The 17,500-nt window shown below is 46.0% G+C and overlaps 1 protein-coding gene across 8 annotated transcripts in view; it reads right to left on the reverse strand.

Moving 5' to 3' along the window:
- LOC308313061 (receptor-type tyrosine-protein phosphatase delta-like) overlaps nucleotides 1-17,500 on the reverse strand; it is a 169,964-nt gene that overhangs the window by 62,590 nt on the left and 89,874 nt on the right. For 5 of the 8 annotated variants that reach the window (XM_080759947.1, XM_080759952.1, XM_080759949.1 and 2 more), the window contains 6 exons: nucleotides 12,971-13,159; nucleotides 7,256-7,366; nucleotides 5,368-5,379; nucleotides 3,749-4,018; nucleotides 3,159-3,268; nucleotides 1,789-1,986 (listed from right to left, as the gene is read on the reverse strand). In XM_080759947.1, the coding sequence (XP_080616073.1) occupies nucleotides 1,789-1,986; nucleotides 3,159-3,268; nucleotides 3,749-4,018; nucleotides 5,368-5,379; nucleotides 7,256-7,366; nucleotides 12,971-13,159 (890 nt within the window). The remainder of the gene's footprint in view (nucleotides 1-1,788; nucleotides 1,987-3,158; nucleotides 3,269-3,748; nucleotides 4,019-5,367; nucleotides 5,380-7,255; nucleotides 7,367-12,970; nucleotides 13,160-17,500) is intronic. The other 3 variants (XM_080759953.1, XM_080759951.1, XM_080759948.1) reach the window with 1 other exon arrangement.

The following is a 17,500-nucleotide window of genomic DNA, read 5'->3' on the forward strand; positions in this document are numbered from 1 at the left end:
AGAAAATGTTGTTATGTGTCTCTTTAGTTTTAGTTTCCTATTATTTCGTTATTAATTATTATTATTTAAAAACATTTTCAAAAAACATTCCCAAAAACAAACAAAGGTTTGTTTTGACAAATTAAAAACAAAATGCAATTTTTTTCCCAGTAATTTCACGAAGAAATAAAAGAAAAATCTAGGAAATCTAAGAATAAAATTCGCTCTACATACAAGCTTACAAAGCCCCAGGCAAATTCATTTATCTAATTTCTCTTTTGGGTCACTCACAGGCTGAAAAGTTTGGTTTCACCAGTGGTCAAACCCAAGCTGCAACCAACGCATAATATTTCCTTAGTCATGAACAACGGTAGTTTGTGTAAAGTTTGTTGTGACCATAACCAAACAACACTTCCTGCTTCCTGCCTTCGCAAGTCGGAAGCGGCGGAGGTGAGCCGGCTAACCTGTCTGGGAGGTGAGGAGGGGGGGGGGCTCCTCCACACCACTGGTCACTGACCTGTCTGGGAGGTGAGGAGGGGGGCCTCCACCAAACCACTGGTCACTGACCTGTCTGGGAGGTGAGGAGGGGGGCCTCCACCAAACCACTGGTCACTGACCTGTCTGGGACGTGAGGAGGGGGGCCTCCACCAAACCACTGGTCACTGACCTGTCTGGGAGGTGAGGGGGGGGGGGGGGGGGGGGGCTCCACCACACCACTGGTCACTGACCTGTCTGGGAGGTGAGGAGGGGGGGGGCCTCCACCACACCACTGGTCACTGACCTGTCTGGGAGGTGAGGAGGGGGGGGGCCTCCACCACTGGTCACTGACCTGTCTGGGAGGTGAGGAGGGGGGGGGCCTCCACCAATGGTCACTGACCTGTCTGGGAGGTGAGGAGGGGGGGGGGCTCCACCACACCACTGGTCACTGACCTGTCTGGGAGGTGAGGAGGGGGGGGGGGGCCTCCACCACTGGTCACTGACCTGTCTGGGAGGTGAGGAGGGGGGGGGCTCCTCCACACCACTGGTCACTGACCTGTCTCGGAGGTGAGGGGGGGGGGCTCCACCACACCACTGGTCACTGACCTGTCTGGGAGGTGAGGAGGGGGGGGGGGCTCCACCACACCACTGGTCACTGACCTGTCTGGGAGGTGAGGAGGGGGGGGGGCTCCACCACTGGTCACTGACCTGTCTGGGAGGTGAGGAGGAGGGGGTCCTCCACCACACCACTGGTCACTGACCTGTCTGGGAGGTGAGGGGGGTGGGCCTCCACCACACCACTGGTCACTGACCTGTCTGGGAGGTGAGGAGGGGGGCCTCCACCAAACCACTGGTCACTGACCTGTCTGGGAGGTGAGGGGGGGGGGGGGGGGGGGGCTCCACCACACCACTGGTCACTGACTTGTCTGGGAGGTGAGGAGGGGGGGGGCCTCCACACCACTGGTCACTGACCTGTCTGGGAGGTGAGGAGGGGGGGGGGCTCCACCACTGGTCACTGATCTGTCTGGGAGGTGAGGAGGGGGGGGGGGGCCTCCACCACACCACTGGTCACTGACTTGTCTGGGAGGTGAGGAGGGGGGGGGGCCTCCACACCACTGGTCACTGACCTGTCTGGGAGGTGAGGAGGGGGGGGGGCTCCACCACACCACTGGTCACTGACCTGTCTGGGAGGTGAGGAGGGGGGGGGCCTCCACCACTGGTCACTGACCTGTCTGGGAGGTGAGGAGGAGGGGGTCCTCCACCACACCACTGGTCACTGACCTGTCTGGGAGGTGAGGGGGGGGGGCCTCCACCACACCACTGGTCACTGACCTGTCTGGGAGGTGAGGAGGGGGCCTGCTCGGCCGTGCGGGCCTCCACCACGTCACTGGAGGGGCCCTGGCCGATGGTGTTGACCGCCGCCACCCGGAAGTCGTAGTGCGAGTACGGGCTGAGGCCGCCCACGCTGTAGCGCGTGGTGGCGATGCCGTCGATCTCCTTGTAGGGGTCTTCTGAGCCTTTGGAGCGATGCTGTGGAGAGACGGCAAGAGGAGAGTCTCCATGCTGTTAATATACGGCTTCTCCCACACACTGGAGAAGCAGCATTATTATTGCAAGAAAGGCGTTTCTATACAAAGACAGTATTGCCCCGAGATATGAATAAACACTGCTTACTGTACACACTGCTATAATAATCCACTCTGAGCCACACAGTTAAATATTTGCCTCCACAGAGGCAATCATGACTGTGTTGAGTGCATTATTTTCCAATAGCCACACGGCTTGTCATGGATTATGCTTTATCTACACTGTATACTGTAGTAATATAGCTACATAATCCAATGTTGACAGGAGGGAGGGAGGAAAGAAGGATGGAGGGGGAGGGAGATGGAGGCCAGAGAGATATTTTTCACCCATGCAATAACCTGGCCAATGCTCGGTGCAGAAATTATTAACCCAATAAAGGCCAGGAACGTGGGATTTCGTTCTATTCTCCTCCCCCCCGCCTGTGCCAGAATGTGCAATTACGTCTTTCTTTAATGTAATTTAATCAGCTAATTATGAATGTTTTTTGTTTTTTTTGCATTTACTCACATGTTAGACAGCCTCCACATGGATCAGATGTACACGCGACCGCGTGCACGTATTACTCTCTTTTTTTCCTGCTCAAAATGAGCCAAAATCCAGTTTTGGGGAGGTTATTAATTATGCCTCTTCTCACATCCGTGGAAGGTAAACAACACATCGCCCGTACACCACAGCCTAGACTGAAGCGACTGTGTGTGTGCTGGGGGGCTGCACTTCCTGGTTGCAGACAAGGTTAATTAAACAAGGTTAGGAAGCAAAGACCGTACGGTGGACTCCATGTTGCTCCCTGGAAGGAAAGAAACATGCGCAATGGGCTATATATGCAGCCAACACTTCCGCATTCAGCTTCCTTGGTCTCAATTGCGCATGTTTCTTTCCTTCCAAGGAGCAACATGGAGTCCACCGTACGGTCTTCGCTTCTAACCTTATTTAATTATCCTTGGTTGCAGAGGACCTCTTCTTCTACCTTGGTATTTCGCGCATTTGACTGGCACTGGCCACACGATCCCCCCCCCTTGTGGTGGGTTGTAACGTATTAAAACACCAAGTGAGTTGCTCAATAAAAGTTGTTACTACCGCATCTAAAATGCTGTTTGTGGGTGTTGTTAAGCTACCTGTATGATGTAGTAGGACACCGGCTCTGGGTTGCCAGAGTCCCAGGTCAGAGTGATGCTGGTCGCAGTTCTCTCTGTCACCACCGGAGTACCTGGAGCCTTAGGTAGAGCTGAGCACATGAGAGAGAGAGAGAGAGAGAGAGAGACAGAGAGAGAGAGAGAGAGAGAGAGAGAGAGAGGGGAAAGAGAACGTTGGAGTGAGACAGGGCAAGGCGATAAGGGAAAGTGGGGTAGAAGAAAAAGTGAATATAGATGAAGAAATAAAGAGCGGGCACTGTGTGCATGTGCACATCCACACAGTGCATCAGAGGACACACCAATGGAAACAAGCCTGAAAAGCTCTCTTGGTTTCATCCTTTCAGCAGACCTTGTATTGTACTGTACTTCCCTGTGCGTCTCCATGCAAACTGTTAATAAGGTATTTAATCAATCAATCAATTGCTGCACTATAGTTCATTAACAGAAGTCTCACTGCAAGCAAATCAGTGACACTTTCCTCAACAGAAATATGTGTGCACGAACACGAACACGCACACGCACGTGCACACGCACACACACACACACACACCGAAACAGCGAAACCAACCAACCTTTGACGATGATCTGAGCCACAGCCTCGATCACGCCCAGCGTGGACATGGCCACGCAGGTGTAGTTGTTGGACTGGCGCACGTCCGTCAGCTCCAGGACGTTGCGGCCGATGGGCATGTCGTCCTCGGGCGTCAGGTCCTCCGCGCCCAGCATCCACTTGACGTACGGCATGGGCGAGCCCACCGCCACGCACGTGATGTTGACGTTCCCCCCCGGCATGATCTCGCTGTCGGCCGGCGGGATGGAGAACCTCGGGGGGACGCGGCGCACTGGGAGAGAAGAAGAGTAGGCGCGGGAAACAAGCGTTACGTTATGACCTCCGTTCTGCGAACCATCAAGTCACTTGCCAAATGTCAAGCTTGAAAAAATAAATACACGCTGTTGTTAGTATTAATGAGGCTTGATAATGCATTTCATAAATGTGGACTCAAATGAAGACATTGAAGTGTGAATGTATGATGAAGGTGCGTGATTAGCCTCACATAGCCAGACAATATCACTGCATGGATATTAGTAAGGCTGCGCAATATGTCGGTATCGTATCGTTATCGAGGTATGATAGATATATCGTCAATATATCGATATATAGTCGATACGTCGTTCACTTCTAAAGCCAGCAATATCCCTCTGTTTTAGCCTGTTCCCCTCGGAAAATAAACCATTGTTGTTAGCCCTGGTCCAGTGCGTTAGCGAACACACATTTTTGAATAATGTTGCAACACTTAAAAAATTGAATATGACATTTTAACGGTATGGCGATTTTTGGCATAAATACTGAGATATTACATTTTGGCCATTCTTCTCAGTGCTAGGATGTTTTCAGTTACAAAAAAATTCAAGCGGACTCTATTGGTTAGAGTATTAGACCTACAACCAATCAGAGCAGCAAACGAGTCTCTCGCAACGTACGTCGCAGGTGATAAGCCCCGCCCCATTTTGCATACTGGGCCCTGGTTGGTTATAGGCTGGTTCCAGACGAATCTGGTTGGTTCCTCACTACTGCGGAGCGACAAAATCCTCCCACAATGGAGCAATGCCAGACCTAATCTGCCTGGGACCATTTCTTTTGCAAAATATTTGTCTGGCTACGCGAGGCTATAGTGCGTTATATACAGTGGATTATTGTTTAGGCTGTAGATGTTGCTGACTAATGGCTGTGTCTCTGGCGTGCAATGTGGTCTCGGATGTCTCAAAGCACAGGATGCATTCGCTCATGTAGACGTGTACATTTCTACTACGTGCGGTCGCAACAGCACGGGTGCACGTTGATCCCACAATGTTTTATTCATGGCGTTTTTGAGGTGCTCTCAATTGAATATTTTATGACCTGAAATGCAACAGAATATTCACCCAAAAAAAAAAAAATTATAAAATAAATCAGCAAACACATGCATGCGCGCACACACAGAACACAAACCGCACAACGTGGGATGGTACAGTACACAGTAAAATCCTCCAATTTCAGTTACATTTGTAAAAAGGAGCAAAAGGATCTTTACTGTGTAGCGCATGACTCCAAAAGAGCGAGCTGCCAAACACTGACACATGAAACAGGCTGGACACAACACACAGGAAGAACAGAGAATGCTCAGTGGAGGGAAGCAGATGCTGTACCAACCTTCTCGTAGCTCTGGAGAGAGAGGGATGACAGAACGAACGCAGCGGGGAGAAGAGAGAGAGAGAGACAGAGACAGAGACAGAGAGAGAGAGAGAAAGAGAGGGGAAAGAGAACGTTGGAGTGAGACAGGGCAAGGCGATAAGGGAAAGTGGGGTTGTGAAATAGAAGAAAAAGTGAATATAGATGAATAAATAAAGAGCGGGCAGAGATAGATAGATAGATAGATAGATAGATAGATAGATAGATAGATAGATAGATAGATAGATAGATAGATAGATAGATAGATAGATAGATAGATAGATAGATAGATAGATAGATAGATAGATAGGGAGGAGAGAACAGAGCAGTCCACTGTCAGTGTGTTGGATAAAGTGCTGTCTGGAGGTCCATCTCCACTGACCGCCTGTCACACTCCCACTGAACAGCACTACAACGTTTTACCGGCCCTGCAAGCGTTGTTAGATTCACATCACTGACTGTGTGTGTGTGTGTGTGTGTGTGTGTGTGCATGTGTGGGAGGTTTGTCTATTTTGGGTCGGTGTGTGTGTGTGCCAGTGGTGTGTGTGTACGTGCATCAGTCAGTGTGTCTGATAAAGGCCTGTCTGAAGCATGGGGGCATACGTCTCCAATCCACTGCTGGCAATCTCCATAGACCTCCTGTTAGACGTCCACTGAACAGCCCAACAAGATTTTACTGCCTCCACAAGCGTTGTTAGATCCACATCACTGACCCCATGTGGGGAGTGTGTGTGCACGTGCATACGTGAGTGTATACGTGTGTGTGTGTGTGTGTGTGTGTGTGAGTGTGTGTGTGTGTGTTCAGTGCAATGTGCGCAATGTGCACATTTGTATGTTTTTCTTATTCCTGGAAGCAGAATTGGAGCCAGAAAAGCATGCTATGTATGCTGTTAAGCTCCTTTTTTATTTTTTATTCATTCGCTGAGCAGACAGCGAGCGGAGCAGAAGGCCTAGGGAACTGAAATGTCTCAAAGATTTGGTGGGATAGATGAGTGTGTGTGCACGCACGTGCGTGCGACTGCACGTGAGAGAGAGAGAGTGTGCAGGAGCTCATATTGCCTGAGGAGCTGAGCTGAACTGCCTGTCTGATGTAGAGAGAGACACAAGTCTTAACCAGACAATGATTGGGTTTTTCCTCTCAGGTCCAAAGGCTAATAGAAGAGAGGCCAAAGAGTTGAATCATAGCCTGAGTGAAGCATACTGCCCTCCGACCTCTACGGGTATAGAAACACGTCTCATTTGAAAACCATACGCGGTGTGTTATTTAATTGAGTGTAAATGAAATGGTCCGGGGAGCAGTCCATTTGGGTCCATTCTGACACCAGACCTCAGAGTTAAATGAACACAGATCCGGGTCCCGGTTTGGCTTGGTGACATTATGAGTGATGAGCCTTGCTCGGTCGCAGCAGGTCTAATGGCATCCCATGACAAATGCACGTTGCACATCTAGAACATATTTCATTGCAACAAAATGAAAAAGAATTAATAATAATAATAGTCAGAGTGTGAAAATGTACATGTAGGGCATGTACTTCTGAACGTATTACCACATTTTGGGCGGGAACCCCTTTTGGTGTTTTAAAAATTATGTTATAATTTAGCTATTGAAAAATAGCAGATCTACAAGCACATTGTAGATTTTTTTATTTTTGAAAAATCGGAAAAATGTGGCGCAAATCTTTGAATATATATTCTAAAGGTCATATGTCTATGAATTGATTGCATAGGGCCTAAATGGAAACAAGACCGCAAGGATGTATTTTTTGGTGCTATGCTGTTTATACATTCTATCTAATAAACTATTAAATTAATAAGAACTAAAAAATAAAAATAATCTGTGCTGGATTGCGGAGCGGAGAGCCTCTCTTACCTCTGACATACAGATTAGCCGGGGTGGAGTAACGCGTCCCGTCGCTGTTGGTGGCGACGCACTCATACTTCCCCTGGTCGGACTCCTCGCTCAGCTCTATCTGCAGGGCACCTGGATGGACGGACGGACGGAGGACACACAGCCAGAGAACAGAGAGCCATCACACATACAGGGCCACAGGATGTCCGTTAACCGTGCGTTGTTGGCATACATGACATATTAACATAGAAATGGGAAGAACTTGTATTAAGAAGAAAATGAATCTGGTTCGAGCGGTTTTTCGAGGGGGGAGCTTCAGCGAAAAAACAAAACAAGCTGACTCGTGTGTAACCCTGGGCTAAAAAAGGGTCAGTTTTATGGGGAGACGTTAGTTTTCTATCACTGTCAGCAAAAAAAATAAAAACAATTAGGGCAAGTTGTGAAGAGAAAAAGGAAGAACATAGGGGTTATAAGAAACAAGAGAATGTTCACGTTCATGCAAGCCAGACATAAATCCGCCAACCAAATCGAAAAATCAGCACAATATACTTTTAGAACCTTGTTGCTGAAAAGTGCAGAGCCATTTCTTTCACAGAGCACAAAATTCAAGTTTTGTTTTACAAGGATATAAAAACTATTGCCATTGGCAATAAGATATCCCCAAACCCCTCACGGATCCACCAAAGGGATCGGGTGTTACTGTGTGATGTCAAACCATTAGAAGACATCAAACCCATTTCCATTAAAGGCCAGAAAGAAGACACACAAAAAAAAGGAACGACATACGCAAAGCCTTGGAAAGGGACCGGCGCTTTCTCGCTCCCTGGAAATAGAAAAATTGTCAAAAAAGGGTCATCAAGAGTTTTTTGATAGATGGGGTTGATGGGGATAAGGCAAAAAAAGCGCCCATAAAAAACTTTATCAAAAAAGTGGTTGTTTGGGGCTTTTTGACAGCAATGGGATAGAAAAGTGACAGGAATTGGCATATTTGAATGGTAACAACAAGAATAGGAATGTAATATATGTGCGAGCATGCGTGCGTGCGTGCATAGTAAAATCCTCAGTGTTAAGTTAACTCAGAGAGTACACAACTGTAGCCACATGGAACCGTAAAAAAGGTTTTGTCAAAAAACCTGTCAAAAATCTGTCAAAAACTATAAAAAAAGTAGAAAAGAAAGTCCATTTCTCTAATTGTATCACTAAGGGTTTCACAGAGTGTGTGCGCGCTTGTGTGCATGTGTGTGCGTGTGTGTGCGCGTGTGCGTGCGTGTGTGCACATGTGTGTGTGTGTGAGGAGGACTACGAGTGTGCCTGAGACTTCACCATCTGGACTGTTCAGGCTGAGCGCATTAACAGCTGGGAGGGAAAACAAAAGCGGCCTCTCAAGAACATAATAGTGGGTGAATCTAGTCGTGGTCACAGTGGAGGTGGGGTCAAGAACAGGGCAAAGGAACCGCAGAAAGAAATTTAAAAAAGGACTTAATATAAGATTAAAACAAAACAAAGGCTAAAGAAGGCAGTGTATGCTTTGTCACCTCAAACTAAGCAACACAGGAGTGAAACCCGTGATAAAGCACAACACACCAAAGAAATGAAAAGACAGCAGATGTTGCAAGAAGCGACAGGAAGTCTCATTGAACCGGTGAGATGGAAACACAAAGAGAGAACGAGACAGAGAGAGAGAGAAAGAGAGAGAGATCACAATATGCCACAGAAGCAATGCATATCTGAGGAGTTACACAGTTAAACTTTGAGGCGGAGAAGTGGAAATGAAGCAATAATAAAAAAGGATGAAACGAGATGAGAGGAGAGGAGGTGATTATTATTAAGTCACTGTATAATGAATTGCTCACTCAATTCCAATTCCCCCCCCCCTCTGGCCCCCATCGGTTACACACTTCTCACAGATCTGAAGCAGCCGGGTTAGCGTATACCAAGCACGCTAAGTATCTCGGAATGGACAATTCAGTACAGAATGGAACCCCCCCCCCCCCCCTCACCCCTCCTTCCCCACCAGCTCCTTCAGATCTACGTGAGGAGGAGTGAACTCTTATTATGGAGGAGGGGTTGTTGGGGTTGAAATGGAATCAGGCCCACTGTGTTGTGTTAGTCCTCCCGGCAGTCTTACCTCGTATGGGCGTGCCACCTGAGTGGGCAATGAATGCACGAGATTAGAGAAGAAGAAGAAGAAGAAAATGTTAGTACCACAGAAGAAGGAGATTAAGGGAGCAGGAGGTATAGGGAGGGGGGGGAGGGGGGGGGGGGGGTCTTGGAAAGGAGAAGAACCAAATTAGATAGAAAGGACTTGATACACCTGATCATTAGAGTGAGAGAGAGAGAGAGAGAGAGAGAGAGAGAGAGAGAGAGAATAAGCCTGAGAGGAGAGAGAGAGAGAGACAGATAGATAGAATGACAGACAGTGACAGAACTATAAGGAGATAGGTTATCGATTTAACTTCATTGACTTGCAGCAGGGCAGGGTAGGGTGTGGGGGTGGGGTTGGGGGGTGGGGGTGTGTGGGGGGGTTTGCTAGTAGTGTCTTCTATATACTGTACCAGCGTACTGTACTTGTCTGCACAGCAGCAGCACTACTACACTTCTGGGACAAGGATGCCCTGCCTAGACGTCTGGGTCAGGCGGCCCAGGGTCTGAGTAAGACCACGACCTTGAAGGCTTATATGCCAAGGCTAAAACATGCCATTTAGATAGCATGTTACGCAGACAGATGCCAGGTCGTCTTTGATCTGACATTCCATAGCATTCTATAGTGTTTATAGTCTAGACTCAATGTACGGATATTCTACTGTTAGACGGATGATAGGTTTTAGTTTACTTATGATCCTAGATGACTGTTTCTATGTATTACCTTGTGTTGTTCTTCCTGTAAATCGCTCTGGATTAAGAGCGTCTGTTAAATGTCTGAATTGTAATTGTACAATTACTACTACTACTGTATGGTAGTTTAAAGATATGCGCATGCTCCTGTGCGTCCACGCCAAGAGGAACTATTTGAGGTGGTCCATCCACGTTGTGTGTGTCTACCTAACGCAGTGCTTTTTTTTATTGAATACTTTATTAACTAATTTGCCGACGAGATCGTCTTTTGGCGCTTTATTAAATATTTACTAAAGTTTTTATCAAAACTAGCTTGATTTGAGGCTCGTATAAAAATATATGTTTTGGGTGAATTAAATAGCCTAACACTCGCGGGACGTGTTACATAGCGATTATTCACTTCCCGTTTCTGAGAGAAACGGCTTTCAAAATAAGACTGTCATACTGTATTTTGAATAGATTTTTATTTAGTTTTAGTATTATAGTCATCTGAAATAATTAAGTGCCAGTCTAGTTTTTGTTATTTAGGCTAGATATTTAGTAAATTTTAGTCGACTAAATGTAGAGTTGATTTTGTCGTCAAATTTGTATTTTGGCAGGTGTTGATGGCGTCGTAACGGCTGATTTTCAACACCCGAACGCAACCTAACATAAAATGACTATACTATTCTTTTAGGTACAGGCACGAGTTAGTATGTGCAAATGGGCCATCTTTTTGGAGGTTCAAATAAACAAGACTAGAGGTGCTTCTTTAGGATTATACATTTATTTATACATGTAATGTATTTATGTACATGCATTGGATTTGGCACACGAAATGCCTGTACGTGTGCCCACACAAGGTGAAAATAATCTAATCGAATTCTACCAACACCACATCACTGGGAGTTATATATACTAGATAGAGTTTACAACAGGGAGGAGGGCAGGCAGGGGGACGCTAGCAGCCTGAAACCTAGTAGTCATTGATTTTCAAACACTGGCTCCACCAGAAGAGGCCTACCGACAGCCATCTGGCAGCTCATAGCTTATTGACTAGTAATCCTATACAGCAGCGGGGAGTGAGCGAGTGAGCGAGCGAGTGAGTGAGTGAGTGAGCGAGCGAGTGAGTGAGTGGGTCGGTGAAAGAAAGAGAGATTAAGTGAGGGTGATTGAATAAGTGAGGGTGCGGGCCGGGGGAATTCAGTAGGTGAGAGTTAAGGAGAAGGTATTATGTTCTTTCTTTGGATGTGGAAAGTTGTAGGTGCACGGATGAGGGGTCAGCCAGCTATTATCTCAAAGGTGCCAGGGGTGGGCAGCTGTTGTGAGTACAGCGTGCGTGAGAGTGTGTGTGTGTGTGTGTGTGTGTGTGTGTGTGTGTGTGCACATGTATGTTTGTGTGTATCTATGTCCGTGTGCACTTATGCATGGTGCCTGTTTGTGTGACTGTTAGTAAAATGCGTGCCATGCATTTTAATAACACCACATTATTGGAAGAGCAGCAGCATCATCATCATCAGTGGCAATTAGTGTGTATAGAGAGACAGATTAAAGAGAGTAAGGTTGTGAGCCTCAGAGCTGAAGCACTTACCAAAGGACTCTGTGGTTAAAAAAAAGATACAAAGAGAAGAGAAACAGCATAGACATGGCATTACAATGGGACCAACGCTCACACACAGGAGTTGACTCACTAGAAAAGGCCTTCAACAGTTGAGCTAACGGCTCCGTAAAGGTCAAAGATACTGATTATCTACAGACATTGTGTGCGCTAACGAGAGTTTTAAAAAGTCAAAGCCTTAGAACATCACGATCCATTTCCCTAATTATCACAGAGAATACCAATATAATATCACACCAAATAATTCCATGCTGACATTTTGAGTCATTACAGTGGCTTACTGTTTTCGTTGCTTTTGGAAATAATGTAAAATAAAGGTCAAACGGGGAGTTTGAACAGGGAATCTGCATACGGAGTCGTAATGCCAGATTTATACTTCGCTGTGCCCCGGTGTCACGCACTGAAAATAGCCAATTTCCAAGCTCACAGCGTGGCTATTTTCAATGTGCGACACCCGCACACAACCAAGTATAACTCCGGCTTCAGGGTTGAGCCAGAGATAGGAACGCAAAGCAGGATTGAGGGTCCAAAGTCGGCTGGAAGCAGGAAGAGGTTTAAGGAGGGAGGGTCTTGGCTACAATACGTTGCGATGATCTCACACTACTGTGGCTATTTGATGTAACAGCCAAAACGTAGTATTGCAATTTTTATTTCCACGCCCAAGCCAGGCACGATTAAAATCCATGACGGAGATGGAAATCACACGTTGTTCATTTAGTCACAGCAGTGAGCCATTTCAGAGAGGGGGCATTCCCAATGGACAGAGCACCATCATCAGCTGCGTTTAAACCTTTTTATGTGTACCAGTTCTGGTCTTGTTGTTTCGTTTCGTTTTTTTTTTAATCTGTATACGAATGATGCACAATGAGGCCAGGCCAATATTTTACAATGAGTTGGAGTTAAAAGGTTAAAGCTTCTGCGATGGTGACGTGCGTAGGAAGACCTCTGGACAGTTCAGAGACAAACAGAGAGAGTTGGGGGGAAACAGTGGATTCAGTAAACCAAGAGTTAGAAGAAGAGTCTGGGAGTCTTGACGCATTGTCAACTTATTGCTAAGAAAAAACAGTGAGGAGCAGCTGAGGAGAACAGCCAATAAAAAACACAGCAAGATAGACGGGCACGGACAAGGGACAAGGAAACAGAGGCCTTTGTAGATGACCCAAAAGAGGGGAAGGGTATGGACGGAGGGAAGGGAGACACAAAGAGTGAAAGGGTGCAAGGGACAAACTAAAACAAAAAGTTTTGGGGGGAGAAAGAAACCGAGGCATTAGAAGAAAGGGGGGGGGGTTAAGCTCAATTGTTACCTGAGCGGAGCTGCTTGATTCGTCCGTTATTATTGGACGTGTTGACGGGCAGGAAATCCTTGAACCAGGTGATTTCTGGGTCAGGGTTGCCGCTGGCGGCACAGAGCATGGTGGCTGTCCGCGAGCGCTCCACCACCTTCAGCTGCGGTCCCATGTCGATGGTGGGGAAGCCCGAGGGCAGCTGGTCCTCTGGCGGAGGTCAAATACACATGGCACGGAGAGTTAAGACATGATCAGTGGTGTACTGTAAAGTGTAACATTTATTAAAAACTCATTCGCCGCCAACACCGCCAACTGGTGGCTGAACCGGCACTTGTAGAATGCCACGGTTGCTTCAACGTTAACCGTCTTATTTTGAAAGCCGTTTCTCTCGGGAATGGAGAATCAGAAAGTGGAAGATCTCTATGGAACAGGTCCCGTGAATGTTAATTAAATCACCCAAAACATACATTTTGTAACCGGCGAAGGCGGCGATCATATCGTTTATAGAAATGAACCACAAGTCAAGCTTGTTTTGATCCAAAATGCAGCCTGGAAGAAGAAGCCGAGATATTGGGATTCTAATAACTCCGCTCCCATAGACAGCATAAGCCAGCAGACTTTACATTTCCGTTTTAGTTTTTTCATCTGCGGAGCTGTCATTTTTATTTTTGTTGGCAACTAGCCATTGAGAGTCAAGTGAAGGTTTATAAATAGACAGTTTATAAATAAACCTTTATTGATCCCAAGGGAAATTCCAGAGGGAAATGATGTACATATTGTACTTAGATACTTTACACCACTGGATGTGTGTTTGTAATGGATACCATATACTATAAGAGCGATGCTTGTGGGTGAGGTGCATTAAGTACGCCAGACTAAAGGCAAAGGCTCCCGACTAAGACAGAGATCCTCCCGGGACGCCACCAGGACATAGAGGATTTCTTATTTCATTTTTTTTCTTCTCAGAATATCAATTGAGCCAACTGTCAGTGCACATATCACCGTCCCTGGCGAGTGCTCTCACTGGCACTGACATCTTGTCTGTGGAACACCAGGAAGTGACAGCTCCCATCGTGAAAGCTGCTTTGTAGTATAATCTATGCAACAAAATAGCTATTGCAGCAAATTTCAGCATAGTTGTGACATTGTTCTTGCGCGATGTAGTTTTTGTACTTATTCAAGTACTAGAAAAAGTGTCCCTTGGGGCACAGGTCTCCACCAGGCCAGGTCAGGTTGTGGCCTCCTGGTGGCGCTATAATAGGCCAATGTGAAAAGGGTGCCATTTGTTCTTACGCCTTTGATGGCAATTGGATGATTTGAGGCATTTTGTTCCAAAAATGTGTTTTGCAAAAATCCACCTGTTGGTGGCGCTATAACAGGCCAATGTGGCATAAAAGGAACTAAAACATAATTGCCCAGACTCTTCTTCAACAAAGATGGCGAAAGCAAACATTCTTTGTTCCGTACTTATACATTCAATTGTATGGTACAAAACACTGAAGTCCTTCAACCAGAAATCTGAGCTCAGTAAAACTATGCCTGCCCGGGACGTGGCTATAAGCACAACCCGTGTTGGATTTGGAATGTCGCAATTCTGACGGCTTCCTTCCTTCCCCACTTCAGCTGTGGGAGAAGAGGTCTGTGAATGGTACAAGGTCAAGAGTGGGGAAATATACAGAACGAAATTGAATGGAAATCGATACGACTGCTGTTCCCACATCTTGCCAATATGGAACATAGCCAGGGATGTACAGTACATCTGGGAAAGGAGCTTACTGTATGTCGTTGTCCTTCACTGTAAAGGAAGCAAGTTTACAGCCACTGGAAGCATCGCTAACTCAAGTTGCATTGTTCTTGATGGACAAATTCTCAACTTTCGTCCAGGACTGCATTTTCACCCCCACATTTTCTCCAACATAGTTCTATGGATGGTGTTTTCACATATGAAGAAATAAATAATAATAAATAGTATTGAAATCTAGTTTTGAGTTTCCAATCAAATTCCTTCCACATCTGGCTATTTATTCCCTTGTGACAGCCTTCACACATGTCCTCCCAGGTTTTGTCTTCAATTATTTTATTTAGTTCTAATTATCATTTATCCTTAATGTACCGTGTGTTTTGAGAGATATCATCCAGCGCTTTATATGAATTTGAAACATGTTTTTTAGCCGGGAATTTGTTCTCTGCGATACCAATGAAATATACCTAAATAAATCACTTGAAGGGAGTTAAATTTTGTCTGGAGTTGAGCAAAGGATTTAAAAGTTGTTCCGTCAAATAACTGATTTATGGTTTTAAGACCCCTATCAGCCACAACGTTTGAATCCAACGTTTGTTTTATAATTTATCATTTCCTATTTAAATTTTGTTTTTATCAATATTTTTTTTATTAAGGAAGGGTAATGTTGACAGAGACACCCCTTTAACTTCTTGTTCTATTTGGTTCCAACCTGTCTCTTCATCATTACTTATCCAATTGCAGTCAACTGAGCAGCCCAATAGTAACGCTGTAAAGTGGGTAGGCCTAGGCCTCCCCTATTTTTTGGTAAGAAATGGGTTTTTTTTTTTAGAAATCAGCACGTTCAACAACGTGCAACACGTTCATTTTCACCATTTCAACTCTACCCAATATAGAGCTCATCAGGTCATTTTTTAATTACCGGTACTCTAATTAACTTATTATAATTTGCATCAAAATAATTGTGTGGGATTTGGTGTGATTATAATCCTCAGGTACCTAAAGCCCTGTTTACAGGACTGCGTTTTGAGACTGCTAGATGAAAAGTCAGATCCATGAGTCACCCATAATAAAATGGATAAAGATAGATCTGGTGAAAACAGACAGATGGGCAAGAAGAGTGCTTGAGTGAGTGTGTGCACTCCAGTGTGTGCATCGTGGTGTGTGCTTGTGTTATATTTCACGTAGGAGGTGGTCTTCTTTTTTTCTTTTCCGTTTTCTTTTTTTTTACCCATGCCTCCCTCGTGAATCCCTCTCCCAACCACAAAGAGCTCATTAGCGGGAAATGGTAGTGCTGAGCCATGCCATAGAGATGCTAATTCGGGTGCTATAGCCCATCGAACCGAAGCCTCACCAAGTCACACACTCCATCCAGGAGAATGCGTACAGTACGTGTGGCCTTTTAACAGCTCTGGTTTCGATCAATTCTCAACGCGACAAAATGGAAACGCGGACATAATAAACCATGCAAACAAGATGAGAAGGTGGTTGTGTGCGAGTGTGCACTTGCCTTGCACGTGTGTGTGTGTGTGTGTGTGTGTGTGTGTGTGTGTGTGTGTGTGTGTGTGTGTGTGTGTGTGCGTGCGTGCGTGCATGCGTGCGTGCGTGCGTGTATATTCGGGAGGTCGGGGGACCGATTGTTGGTGAATCAATGGAAAAGGCGTGTAAAATATCAGAGAGACGTATGGCTCCATATGGTGGATCACAGCGAATACATCTGAACAGAACGAGAGACTTAAAGTAAATGAAAGCAAAGAAAGAAAGACACGGCAAGAGAGACCCAACACTAGAATCAATCCTGATTGTGATGATCCCGATTCATTATGCAAACGTTCACTTCAAAGCCAGCCCCTTGTAGGCAGCAGCAATAATGCATTCCATTTCATCTGGCTGACGCGGGACAGCCGACTGAAAGTGAACATACACAGTGGCTACACCAGCTGACATCACGCATCAGCACAAGCCTGATGTATACACGCTGTGATGCTGTAGATCGGCTGCACTTTCAGTGTGATCACTGCGTCACTCTGTCTCTTTCCACCCCTCTTACTAACTCAAAGCTGTTTATATTGTCAGTGTGAATAAGAGTCAATTGGGCTGATGGTGTAGCAGACCACACCACGCCCTGTGCAATTTGTGATTACGAAGCCTAAAAGGCAAACAGAAATACAAATCGCAATTTCAATGCAAAAAAAAAAACAATTCAATTGTTAATCGCAATTATCTGTGTGACAATTTATCGTCAACTTAAATGTGTAATATTGACAGCCCTAAAACACAACGCAACACAACGCAACGCAACGCAACACAACACAACACAACACAACACAACACAACACAATACAACACAACACAATGCAACGCAACACAACACAACGCAACACAACACAACACAACACAACACAACACACAGAGCCCGCCCTCAGGGAGCCATTCATCACAGGGACAGGTGTAAGCAGAACCGATAACACCAGAAAGCGTGTCTGACACAAAGCCACTACAATGTGTGTGCATACATTTGTGTATGTGTGTGTGTGTGTGTGTGTGTGTGTGTGCGCGTGCGTGCGTGCGTGTTTAGGGCTGAGCTACCGGACAGCTAAGAACCCCCTGAGGTCGAAGCTTGATTCCAGTGAATCGTAACTTGACACTCCGTCAGTGAAGGCGTCTTCCTTCCTTCCTTCCACACATCAGAGTGTTTTATTTGGACAGAGCTGTGAGAGATCCGCACACACCATTTCACAGCTCATGGAGCAGCCCGCAGCCTCACAGCCACGGATGAACATCTGCATGAACACTGTGCCCTTCAT

Source organism: Protomyctophum bolini (assembly GCF_963924005.1).
Source record: "Protomyctophum bolini genome assembly, chromosome: 3".
NCBI classification, from domain to species: domain Eukaryota; kingdom Metazoa; phylum Chordata; class Actinopteri; order Myctophiformes; family Myctophidae; genus Protomyctophum; species Protomyctophum bolini.